Source organism: Rhamphochromis sp. 'chilingali', assembly GCF_963969265.1.
Source record: "Rhamphochromis sp. 'chilingali' genome assembly, chromosome: 9".
Lineage (NCBI taxonomy): Eukaryota > Metazoa > Chordata > Actinopteri > Cichliformes > Cichlidae > Rhamphochromis > Rhamphochromis sp. 'chilingali'.
This window is the reverse complement of record NC_137936.1, coordinates 9319641-9332376: the sequence shown is the minus strand read 5'-3', so window position 1 is coordinate 9332376 and position 12736 is coordinate 9319641. Positions and strand designations below refer to the sequence as shown.

The following is a 12736-nucleotide window of genomic DNA, read 5'->3' as shown; positions in this document are numbered from 1 at the left end:
GCAAAAGAATCTTAATAAAAAAATATTGTTTATTATTTGAGTTTGCTTACATCCAGCATGACAATTAAATCTAAAAGAAAAAATACCTACAGTAACTCCCCATGTAGGTTAGTCAGGGAAAACAGGGTGAAAAATAGCAAAGCATTTCAAAGACTTTTTTTTTAAATGATAAAGATTTTTGTTTGCCACACTGGAAAAGCAAATGGGGAATAAATAACAAAAAAGTATCGCATTAGACACTGGCCCAGAATTTTATAATCATCGCAACCCTCAGTCAAATTTCTCAAGTAGCTGTTTCTCTCTCACAAACAAATACACTCCCACAGAACTACGAGGCTTCAAAACACAAGACACTGCCTACACAAACAAATTCATATCAGCACAAAAAAATAAATGTAGAGCAGGGTTTGCAGTTCACCCAAATGCCAACATTTGTCATTTCTTTTAGATAAAAGTTCATTCCCAAATGCTTTTTTGGTGTTGAGTGGCAAAAACAAACAAATCAAAAAACCCACAGCCAGGTTCTCGGTTTTAGAGCAGTGCCAACATGCTTCTTTACAGAAGTCAGTGTCTTGACCTCTGACACCAAAATTTACTCGAGGAAGTCGTCCAGGGTCATGCAAGTGGCGGTCTTGGATGGGGGCCGTGTTACCTTTTTCCTTTTAGCTTTCATCAGTGGACGAATCTGTGACAAAGGAGACTGGAGGTGGAGCGCTTGGTTAAGGATCGATGCGACCTACATTTATCTCGTGGTTATAAATAACATCTATCTGAAGCCAGACGGTGCTCCCTGGCTCTTACATATATACACAAACACACACATCAAACATTCTTCAGTGAACCTCAAACGCTAGAAGACAAGTAACACATGCAGAATCACTAATGACAAAAAGGATACAGGCTGGATGAATTTAGTTCGTCCTCCTAATCCATCATAACCAGTTCTGACCTGAAACGCAAAAACATTTTCCCCCTTCAACAAAACACTGATGATGACAAAATGGGACAAGGAAACAGTTTGCGAGAGTCGGCTGCACTTACAGCTCCAGGCTTCCTCTGAGGCTCCAACATGCTGCCAAAGGTTTTCTTCCTGAAGAGGAGGGAGTTCCTTAAAAAAGGGTCCAGATCTTCATCGCGATTCTGAGAAACAAAAAATACATAAATATAAAACAATACAATAAATTCATTAAAAAATTAAAAACAAATTATATATAGATCAGTTATTTAATGATGCATTTATTAGAAGAAGGCTACCTTGCTTAAAGCTGACGTTTTCTCCCTGTGTTTGGATACAGACGTTCTGAAAAACCAACACTTCCAGTTTATACTTTGTTACAAAAAGAGCAGATGGATTTCAAACTACTCTAAACACAGAAGAAAACATTTCCGCACTGAGTGACATGACTCTTACACGGGTGGATCGAGACGCATTTTCTTCAATGGAACCTGCGTTGGTCTCTTGGCCCCGTCGTCTGGCGTAGTGATGTCGTAGGTCATGTTGAGGTCAATGTCCTCGCTATCTGCTGGATGGTGGAGGCGAGGCTGCTTCAGCTCCAGTGGGGCAGGGCTGACGGGAAGGCAGCAACAAGTGCGTGAGCGCATAAAGCAAATGCATTCTTAAGCATCCTGTCAAAAGCACGAGGAGAATGAAGTCCCACAGCTGGAGACGCACCTTTCAAAGATGAGCCGACTGACGGCTTCGTTAGTCCTCGTTGGTGTGCTCAGAGATTTCTGAAGAAACTCCACTTTCTTCTTCAGGCTCTGTGGACAGGTTGCACACAGAAATCACAACCACGCACATCCGACATAACAAATAAACAGATTTGTTTGATCTGCCTTACAGAGATTTCTTTGTCAGCACAGGCCAGATCGCTCTGCAGAGACTTCATGTCCTCTTTGGTCTGATTCACCTCTATTGTAGTTTTTTGTAACTGAAATGACAAACACCACAGAGCACTTAAACCAAAGGTTCCGCACCGAAGTCCCATTTCTTATTGGTGAGGCGATCTTCTTATGTCGAATGACCTTGTTGTTTGAGGACAGCACTTCTCTCTTCAGTTTCTCACACATATCATTTGAAGCTTTCAAAGTTCCTTTGAGGTTATCATACTCTCTGAGAAAGAAAGAAAAGAGATCAGCAGTAAATACTGAGCGGATGCTGTGGTCAGAACTAAATACCTGAACAAAAAGCTCCAAAAGAAGTACTTTCAAACACACAAATGTTGTCCAACTTATTAAAAGATTCTGGAACATATTTCCCAAAAGCTCAGATTTACAGGAGAAAGGTGGTATGATCTTCATCTGGGTCACAAATATAGACAAGCACACAATCTGATTAAACTAACACCACAAACCGCTCCATATTTCACATCTTTATAGAACACACTGAGTAATTATTCAACGTACAGGCAGCAGAAATGTGAGAGAACCCTTGAAATTAATGACTTATAGAAGCAACACCTAACAGACATTTTCTGATGCAACACAAGAGACTTTAAGAGAAATATTCGACCCTTCCTTTCTGCAAAACTATTTCAGTATTAACTAAAAAGCCCTCGACGGCAAGAGTCAACACCAAGGGTAAACCTGAAACAACTTAAGTAAAATTTAACCTTTGAACAAAAAGAAAAATACAATAATTACAATTAAATGTATATTTTATGTAAAAACTACACAAAACCGTTTTTAATCCTGATTTGAAGTAACTAATGGATTCTGCACACTGGAGGTGTGAGGGGAGTTTATTCCACAACACTAAATGCTACCTCACCTTGTTTGGTTCTAGCCTTAGCAATACTAAAGTAAGCCTGTTCCTGAGGACCTAAGAGGTCTAGAAGCATCATAGCCCTCAAGTAGGTCAGCTATATATTCAGGTTCAAGATCATTCAATGCTTTCTAAACCATTAGCAGAATTTTAAATAAATGCTTTTACACACAGGAAGCCATGCAATGATTTCAAAACTGCTGTAATATGATCCATTTTCCTGGTGCTGGTCAGGACTCTGGCAGCAACCAGTAAAGACTCCATTAAGATACTTTAGTCTACTGAAAATAAATGCACAAATAAGCTTTTCAAAATCTTTCTTTGCCACAATTTTTCCAATATTTTTAAGATGGTACTCGGCCGATTTAGTAATAATCTCCATATACTTACTTTTTCAGAGAGATGCAGTAGATTGAGAGCTGCTCCACTGCTGCCTGGCTGATACCCATATCTGTGATCATGGACTCAACCTCTGCTCTCTGGCCCTGTAACAACACATCCAAGCTGAGGAGAAAACAATGCACAGAGTGAATATGATGCTCTTTAACAATGAAGACAATCACTGGACCATATGCACATATTTCATGTCATTATAGCTGTAGTGTAAGACTCAGGTTGCAGTTGCCCAAATGCACTGGTATACGTTTGCGCACTTGTCAAAGATCATCTTAAACAATCTTTATCTTTTCCTCTACAATCACAGGAGCTTGAATATAATACAATGGGCTGCAGATACCTTTCAAATGTTCTCAACTTGGTCCTTAAGCTCCGGACTTCTTCCTTGGCAGCCTGAACTTCATTTTGTTGCGTCTCCATATATGACATCTGTGTCTGTGAGACGTTAGAACATAATATTAGTTGCAGTGACTGTGAATCAGTGTGGATATTGCAGCTTTTCAACAATGAAGAACAGAGAGCTCATACTTTGAGGGCAGAACAAAGCATCTCCTTTTCTTTAATCTCCTTCCGCAAACTGTCTAGGTCTCGCCTCTGCTTGTCCATGGAGTCCTTTAAACTCTCCACCACCTTCTGTTTGTCCCGCAAGTCTCGCTCTACAAATTGACCAGACAGATGATCAATCTAGCGCTGCCTGCTTCCTTACAATCTAGCATAACTTTGTAACAGTTGTACTCAAGAGTTTAATTTCTCACCTTTAGAGCTCAGAAGTGCCTTGACTCTATCAACCTCATTCTGCAAACAAGAGAAGAAATACAGTCAGAAGATAACACCCTAAAACAAATCCAAACAATAGCAATAGGAAAGACCACATTTAGGTTCTGTTTTACATGCCAGAAGGCGTGAAGAGTTTTATATTGCTGTAGGATTGGTACCTGTAAGCTTTCCGGGTCAGCCGTGCTGTCCTCCTCTCCACCAATGTCAAAGAAGAGCTTGCTGATAATGTGCCTGGTGCTGACCTACACACAAACATCAAAATGTCATTGAAGCTCAATCTTTCCTTTGTAACTCAACTTGCCACGGTCTGTGCTGGTAGTTTGACAATGTAGCGTTACTGTACCTGTTTCCTACACTGTGGACAGGTTTTTGTAGGGGCTGTCTGAAACCACTGAAGAAGACTAGAAGAAAAAGAGGGGAACGAAAATAACTTAAAAGATGCCATGAACTGAAAAAAGTTGTTTTGTTCAGATTTGAGTTTGTGTATAGTTACCATTCATAATGGAAAGTGTGTCCGCAGTGAATGGCAGCAACATCTCTGGAGTGATCAAAGAAATCTGAGCAAATAGTGCAATATGCTCGAATAGGCATCTTACCGGCACAACGATCACCCTGTTTTGGAAACAGCGTACGACATTGTTAAAAACAGTGAAATACAAATCGTGATATTCACTCCCTGATCATACGCGTTTCGGTAGTGTTACATAATATTTGTAGGCTAAAACAGTTAGCACTGGCTAAAGTCAGTGGGCCTTACTATTCCGCTACCCTGGTTAAGCAGCTACATATAGATAACCAATGTTAGCCATAGCCTTATCGTGAGCTGTCATGCTTACCAAACAAAGATATCAAGTTACTGCATAATCCTTCGTTATAAACTGAAGCATCACCAACTGTACATGAAAATTTTCATTGTACACACATAAAGTGAGATAATTTAGGAAATTTCCTTTCAAGCTAACACAAACACAATGGTAACGCCATCGCTGGCCAGTTCCCCGCTGCACGTTCAAACCAAAGCTCCGCCCCGGAACATAAATGAGCTGTTAGAATCTACGCCAACGTATTTTGTATTAAAATTTAGCTCAGTCGCTATAAACGTTTGCTATTTAAAACAATTAATACGTTTTCCCTGGAGAAGTTACAATTTAGTGTCACTCAACAAATGTGTCAACACTTTTTTTTCCCCTTGTTTTTTTTTGCTTTTATCCCTCACATATGCAGAGTCACAGTGAAAACAACAAAATATTATTTTAAACACATTGAAATAGCTCGCAAATATATTCACAAACCTTTCTCACACAAAAATATTATTTAACATTTCATATACAATGTTTTCTGTCTGACAAATTAAGTATCTGAGTCTCGTGACAATCGTGTAATTTAATAATCAGGCACAGTTGTTTCATGTCCTGCGTGACCTGAAAGCACCAGCAAGATCAAAGATGGCAGTGTGTTATAAGTAACTTGCATGCTGTAATATTCAAAATTAACCCATTAAATTAATTCTTAACTATTTCAAAGACAATTCTCCGTATTTTATTTTATTCAGATGAACTCGGCATTTTTATTACTCCTGGGAAACGAGTGATAAAAAGTGTATAAACCCTCTGGCAGGGAACTTCATATCCCACAATTCGCACTTCCGCAACCAACCAGGGCATGATTCAAGAAGTTCTTCTGTGCGGTTTCTGCTAGTTAGCTAGCAGCAACTGTGGCAAACGAGTTGGGGAGCATAACATTCAGATGCAGACAGCTGTGGAAATGAAAGGTAATCTTTTTGAAGTATTTGAAGGGGTCTTGAGTGCTCTGGTTGAGAGCGAAGGCGATTAAACGTGTCTGAGATAGCGTTTGTTTGACTACATGCTAAAGTCAGCAATCAAAGTAGCTTTTGAAGTCAAACATATGTGACGCCTGTGATAATTCAGGATGCTAAGCAAGAAAAAACGATGTGAATGTAAATATACTGCGTGTGAATATGTTATTCTTTCGAGACTCATTTTGTTTCCATAGTTGGTTTCAGCCTTCCTTGGAGCAAGGAGGACATTCCGGTTTAGCTCTGTTTTCCCCCGCTTCCAATAAACAGTTAATCTTCACTACCTAACTGTAGGGCTTTATTTGATTTCAGTTGAACCGACTCGTGGTGACCGTGTCATGTCACTGTAATGGCACACCACCATAAATCCAAGACTCAGTCACGAAGTTGTTGCCCTTTGGTCCTATAGCCCTTTGTCTGTCTATCTTTCCAGGTGCGTGTCCTAGCCTTAAGTAGCAGTGATGGAAGGTGAAGCCCAAAAGGCGACTGCATCATGGGAAAGTGGAACTCTGGCTCCTGTAGACCGCCTTCGCTCAGTCAGGGCGGACAGCCCCATACCTGGTCTGGTAGAGGGAACTGAACCAGGTAAGTGTTGTGCCGCTTGTCTGTAAACACACAGAGACAAGTATGATTTTAAACATATTTAACATACATCTGCAAAACTGGAACCACTGCATAGTAGTGAAAAAACGTCAAATATGAAGGTGTAGTATGTGTGAACTTCCTCTTGCATTTGTTCCAGTCTAAGGTAATGTTAACGCAAGAAATATTTTCCAGGTAGTTCACTTAGCCACTATCAGTGGGATTACACCACTGACTGCACTCTCATTTCAAAGACTGCAGGTAAGTCTAGGTGTCTTAAAGAAGTCGTGGGTGAATAGAATTGTGCCACGCTACTTTGTGGCCAATCCCTCATAGGATTGTATTGCGAAACATTGCAGGACATGATCAGTGATCACAACGGTTACAGTAGACCATAAAAGCTTCCAGTTGGGCTAGACAAATATCAAGGCAGGGCAGGGCCAAGTAATCATCAACTGTTTTCTATTTCAAGTACAAAATCCCTGCAGTATCTTTGCCTGGAATATTGTCTTTTTTATGATTGTAGCACAAAGAAAAGACATTAACACTCTTTCAGTGCTGACACTTCTGAAAACTTTCCCATGAATTGGACTTCTCTGTTTCACATTGTTGTAGCTGTGCAGTGTCCGGTGAACGCATACTGAATACTCTGTGTGTGAGAGACAGCATGAATATGCACATCCTGTCTATGTAAGAAATGGTGAATATATTTACAGGTTGTCTGCTGTTTTAGAGCTAGTGTTACAGTTGCACAATATTCCCTTCAAATGCTGCCATGTTTTCTCATGAGAATTTAATGATATGACCATCTGTTGACTGCAAAAAAAATCTGGGGAAAATTTGTCAGTTTGTCACAATGAAAGTTGGCTGCAGCTGCTTTCATCTGCTGCATCACATCCTGCTTTGAATAAATCCAACAATGACAGGAGAGATGATGTAACACTGTATGGATTTGCTCTTCTCAAACTGGAGCTAAACAGGACATTTTGAAGTCTTAGCGTACTCTTTCGCTATCACAGTTGCCTTATTCTTGTTCTTCTAATTAGATAAGCTTTGGCCAGAGGTTGTTCATTTTATTCACTGCAGCAGCTCTGAAGTGTGATAACCTAAAGTTAAAACATGTGTGACTAATACGATAATAGACTAAATTGAACTTCTGTTTTTTGTGGATTGTTCTAGAGTTGCATACCATGTTCAAAATTAATCAGTTTTTCAAATAAAAGAATCAAGTCTTGTCCTGTAAATGTACATAATTCATCTCTGTCATCTGTCTTGGATGCCTTTTCCAGCTAGTTGGTTCCCACAGGAATGCCCAGTTTTGTTCTCCAGCAAAGTTGGGGAATTTAACACATTTTCCAAACCAGCCACTTTTTTTTTTTTTTTTCGTTGAAGTTGTTTTTTTTCCTCTTGTAGAAACACAAACTGAAAATCTTTTAAATTATGTATACATCTCCACTTTCCATTGTGTTGAATCTGCCTTGAGCTAAGCAGCATTTCTACATTACCTGGCTGTACGTGTGAATGCAAATTAAACGGGCACATTAAACACGAGGCCTGCTTCCAAGCATAAAAAAAAATCTGTGTGTTTGATTGTTCGGCAGGTAAGAGTATGAAGAATTTACGCTGAGCAAAGAGGGGTCATGTCTGTGTCTCCTTCATGCTCCACCCTTACCCCATCCCTTAACCAAACACATGATTTTCAGTAGTGAGAATGAGCCTGATACTAACAGTCCACTATTTTTCTTTATTTTTTATTTTTCTTTTTTTCTACATGGGAAAAATGTTTGATTATGAAAACCGCTATAAATGCTGCAAACTGAGAAAACACTAAAAGAGGACTTGGTGGTTACTTTGGCAGTTGTATATGTGGTCATTGGCCACATGTCCTTTTAGAAAGTAGCATTCAAACTTCCTGGAGTTTTGTTTTCCAAAGGAACTGTCCAGAAATGTCTGCCATGAGATGTACTGTGCTCATATTTATATAGAGCTTTTCTAGCTTTTTTTTTTTTTTTTTTTTTTTTTTTTTTTTTAAATCTTTTACGGACAAAGTTTGTCATCATTTATATTAATACAGGTGCTGGCCAGAAGAGTGCCATGTTCATCCATGCACACTCATTTGAGGATTTAACTGCTGAAGCTGAAGAAGAAGCCCTGAGGACAGCTGATTCAGGCAAATCAGAAGAGCAGCATGAAGAGGGGCTCAAGGCACTTGTTGCTGAACAAAATATAGATGAACAACACAGCAATGACCTGTCGGATAGGACTAAGGAGGAGGATGTGTCCAGTGAGGCGTGGCGGAGCCACAAAAAACACGTGTTTGTGCTGAGTGAGGCGGGGAAACCAATCTACACTCGCTACGGCACGGAAGAGGCGCTGTCGAGCACCATGGGGGTGATGATGGCTCTCGTGTCGTTTGTCGAGGCTGAGAAGAACATCATCCGCTCCATCCATGCAGGTCAGATTATACTTTGGCAGCAACATTTAATTCTCTAAACAAATATGTCGTATCTTAATGTAAGTGCTGTTAATATGTTTGTGTCAGATGGCTGTAAAGTGGTTTTCCTCACCAAGAGTCCTCTGGTCCTGGTGGGAGTGTCACGCACCTGTCAATCAGACAAGGAGATGCTGCGGGAGCTGCAATACATCTACTACCAGATAGTCAGCCTGCTCACCCTCACCCAGCTCAACCACATCTTTCAGCACAAGCAGAACTACGACTTGCGGCGTTTGCTGGCCGGCTCAGAGTATCTCACTGACAACCTGTTGATCCGGCTGGAACGAGACCCCGGCCTGCTGCTCAGTGCCGTCACTTGCCTGCCCCTCCCCAGCTCTGCCAGGGACGTAGTGTCATCGAGCCTACAGGCCGCTAAATCCAAAAACCTGGTGTTCTCCATATTGCTGGCCGGCGATCGCCTGGTCACCCTGGTCAGGAAGAAGGACCAGTTCCTCCACCACATAGACTTGCACCTGGTCTTCAACCTCGTCGGTTCCTCCTCTTCCTTCCGAGAAGGTGAAGGCTGGACGCCGATCTGTCTGCCAAAGTTCAACACCGCAGGATTTTTCCACGCTCACATTTCTTACCTGGAGCCTGCTTCCCAGCTCTGTCTCATTCTGGTCTCAACTGAAAGAGAGGACTTCTTTAACATGTCCGACTGCAAGCAGAAGTTTATGGAAAGGCTGAGCAAGCGTAGTGCCTACCAGGCCCTGAAGGAGGCGGTGAAATGTCCCAGTTACTCCGTGGTGCAGGTTGGCATCCCAGAGCTCAGGCACTTCCTGTATAAATCAAAGAGCTCCGGACTGTACACCAGGTGAGTGGTTAGACTGTGTTTGTCAAATTTAGGGGTTTTTAGATAACGATCAGAGTATTTTAACAGTCATTAATCCTGTTAATTCAAGAACATTTTCCTTTCACTGTATAAACACATCTACTCAGATGTTTTCGGTATTACGAAAAATTTACATAAATGACAACTTCATGAGAGCAGATGACACTTGATTTTATCTGGGCCAGTAAAATGATCATCAGTATACAAAGATTTGCATTCTTATATGTATATATTTTTTGTCATGAACACAAATCCTTGTTCTTGGATATTTTCCACCTTCAGCCCCGAGTTTCCGATGGTGTACCAGTCTGATGGAGAGCAGGAAAGGCTGCTGAGCTTGTACCAGGAACTTCACAGCTGCTTGCACCATCCAACCAGACCTCTCCGTTACTACTACCGCTGCAGGGAAACTGAAAACTTGCTGGCACAGGTGACTCTGGTGTTCTGATTAAAATGGTTTATTGTTTTTGAACAATTATTTTTAAGCTGACAGCCATTTAAAGCATTTGGTGTGTACAAAATGAATACTGGACACTGGATTGTTGACATTGTTCATACACATTTAGTTAGCTTACTGTTTTTTTGTTTTTGTTTTGTTTTTTCTTTTTTTTGGGGGGGGGTGGTAACTATTTGCCTTATTAGGGTCAATTGTCCATTTAATAAAGTCGTAAAGTTTATGCCAGCAATCAAAATTATTTATATCAGTTTTTCCATTCACAATGCAGTATTATCAACAGCTGGATTAACATTTTGCAATCAAATAGGTTAACTGGCAACAGGTCAGTAACATGACTGCGTATAAAAAGAGCATCTTAGAGAGAAAAAATGTCTACAAATTCTTGGAAATTTTCAGAATAATATTCTTCAATATAAAAATGTGACGACTTTGAGTTTCTCATCATCTACAGTACCTAATATGATCAAAACGCAAATCTTAGTGGGCAAAGGACAAGGCCAAAAATCAGCATTGGCTGCCGTTAACAGCAATTATTCTGTCATGGAAATCTCTGCATGGGCTCAGGAACACTTCCAGTCACTGTCTGTGAACCCAGTTCACTGTGCCATGCACAAATGCAGGTTGAAGCTCTATCATACAGTAAAAAAGCCACGTGTGAACATGATCCATAAATAATTCTTTTTGGAAAATGCTGCATCCCCCAGCCCAAAGAAGATAAAGAAGATACTGCTTATGTTTTTTAATTTCTATTTTAATTAGTGTGTTAGTGTTTTTTTTGTTTTTTTATTCCCACAACGAGTTTAATTATAGCTTACTGGAATAACCTTTGTCCTTCATTACCAGCTTTGTGTTAGCAGCTTTGTGCTTTTGCAGACCCTTGCACATTACCATCACATACACATAAAATAACAATAAAAGTAATGTCCACATTGACACTTCTGGAAAGTTGTTGACCACTCTTCTAACTGCATGTTGTGTGGTTAAATATATATCTTAAAGAAACGTATTGAAAAAGGGTCATCATTCTAAATGTGGTGCAATGCTTTACAAATATTGTTACAAAAAATATACTGTCATTACATAATTAGTTTTTTTTTTTTAAACATTTTCAATGTGCATATAACACAAATTTTTGATTAAATGTGCCATTAATGATAATTGCACAACATTAACAGTAATGTGCAAAAATGAATATTACTCATAATAAGCAAGATTTTAGCCTCCTGGCGTCAAGTACAAAGTTTGTTTTGACTAAAGACATCAGACATTAAGCTTTAATCACTCATCATTGATCTGAAATGCAGTAGCTACAGTAATTTTGCAGACTGTAACAATTTCTTACATTGAACCACATTTCTGAACTTCTTTAACAGAAAAATATCCTTCTACTACACAGAGCTTTTTCATGCCCCATTTGTCTCGTTGTGCCTTCTCTCCTTTGCAGGTGACAAGTGGCTTTGAGCTTTACCTCTGCTTTAGTCCGCTGGCGACCAAGGCCTCAGCGTTCGCCGCTGTCAATAAACTGCTGAAGTGGATCAGGAAGGAGGAGGATCGCCTCTTCATCCTCAGTCCTCTCACATACTGAGCCTCCTGAAACGTAAAGCAGTATTGTGAAAACAGACTGGAGTGGTGCTAACAGCAGCTATGCATGATGAAGCAGTAGTCTTTAAGAGTATGATGATTGTCAAAACCTATGCATTTTCTTTTTTTTTTGACTTTTGGAATGCTCTGTTCTAATTCTCTGATTTGTAATGAAGTGTGCTGTGCAATTGAATTAACGCTGTATTTTAGCTGGCGAAATTTTTTTATAACTTTTAATTTAAAAAAATGAAGAGCAGATAGAAGCCTCCGCACTTTTGGTAACACAGAAGCTTGCAGTGTTTACCTGTTGTTAAAGATCTTTCATGGAAGAATGGTTTTACTGTAACGGCTATTATGCATCAGACAACTTAAAAAAAATGTCTTTTATGGTATTAACTCAGTTCTTAGAAATGAAGAATAAACTGGAAATTCCTCGAACTGCAGTAGAATGTATTTTCAAATTAGAAGACATGTTGGCAAAATATGGGTTAACAGCATTCCTGTTGGAAGCATCACCCTTTTACCTCTATGCACTCTTTGTTTATGTAACGGACACTGAAACAGAAAGCCTGTGACCTGTTTACTGCTGTCAGTAGTTTGTAATAACACGTATTCTCTTAACACCACTGTAGAGGAATTCCACATGAACTCCATTATTTTTCCAGTTCATCTCTTTCTTTTCACCCATAATACTCACATTAACAGATGATATATTTCTGCATGCCTCTTAAAGCTTTGTTTCCTAGAAACCTGCTATGCTTGAGGAATCTAGCCTTGTCACATTTGTCACATCATGCCTTAACTGTTATTGTGCAAAACAAATATGTAATGCTTTATGGCAGTCCCATAATTGCAAAATTATATGTAAATAAAGAAACTACCTGCAAGCTGATGTGTCATTCTTTTCCCCTCACACTGTAGGCATTTCGTAGATGGCAGTAGCAGCAGCACTTCCGTCTCACAAACGCGGAGCACACTTGCACAACAAAAGGAGTAAGTTTTATGGTGCTGTGAAACAGGCAGGGCAGTGGTGGTGG

General features: G+C 39.9%; 2 protein-coding genes across 2 annotated transcripts; one reads left to right on the top strand and one right to left on the bottom strand.

Moving 5' to 3' along the window:
- Nucleotides 1-9: 9 nt before the first annotated feature.
- traip (TRAF-interacting protein) lies at nt 10-4968 on the bottom strand. The gene is made up of 16 exons (XM_080891960.1): nt 4774-4968; nt 4431-4549; nt 4281-4338; nt 4096-4179; nt 3916-3955; nt 3689-3816; nt 3501-3595; nt 3155-3268; nt 2026-2113; nt 1842-1931; nt 1673-1761; nt 1412-1567; nt 1255-1300; nt 1042-1140; nt 899-949; nt 10-700 (listed from the first exon to the last, which is right to left on the bottom strand). Exons 2-16 carry the CDS (start codon nt 4526-4528, stop codon nt 593-595), a joined length of 1344 nt encoding a protein of 447 aa, XP_080748086.1. The 5' UTR covers nt 4529-4549; nt 4774-4968; the 3' UTR covers nt 10-592.
- Nucleotides 4969-5354: 386 nt separating this feature from the next.
- On the top strand, nt 5355-12600 carry mon1a (MON1 secretory trafficking family member A). Its single transcript, XM_080891959.1, has 6 exons — nt 5355-5708; nt 6187-6338; nt 8410-8790; nt 8878-9643; nt 9944-10091; nt 11563-12600. The coding sequence occupies exons 2-6, from the start codon at nt 6215-6217 to the stop codon at nt 11701-11703; spliced, it is 1560 nt and encodes a 519-aa protein (XP_080748085.1). The 5' UTR covers nt 5355-5708; nt 6187-6214; the 3' UTR covers nt 11704-12600.
- The last annotated feature ends 136 nt before the right edge of the window (nt 12601-12736 follow it).

Coding starts and splice junctions, on each gene's coding strand:
- mon1a (XM_080891959.1), top strand. CDS start 6,215: ATGGAAGGTGAAGCCCAAAAGGCGACTGCATCATGGGAAAGTGGAACT. Junction 8,791..8,877: donor CATCCGCTCCATCCATGCAG/GTCAGATTATAC, acceptor TGTTTGTGTCAG/ATGGCTGTAAAGTGGTTTTC. Junction 9,644..9,943: donor AGCTCCGGACTGTACACCAG/GTGAGTGGTTAG, acceptor TTCCACCTTCAG/CCCCGAGTTTCCGATGGTGT.
- traip (XM_080891960.1), bottom strand. CDS start 4,528: ATGCCTATTCGAGCATATTGCACTATTTGCTCAGATTTCTTTGATCAC. Junction 4,339..4,430: donor CACACTTTCCATTATGAATG/GTAACTATACAC, acceptor TTTTTCTTCTAG/TCTTCTTCAGTGGTTTCAGA. Junction 3,269..3,500: donor AAGTTGAGAACATTTGAAAG/GTATCTGCAGCC, acceptor TTTTCTCCTCAG/CTTGGATGTGTTGTTACAGG.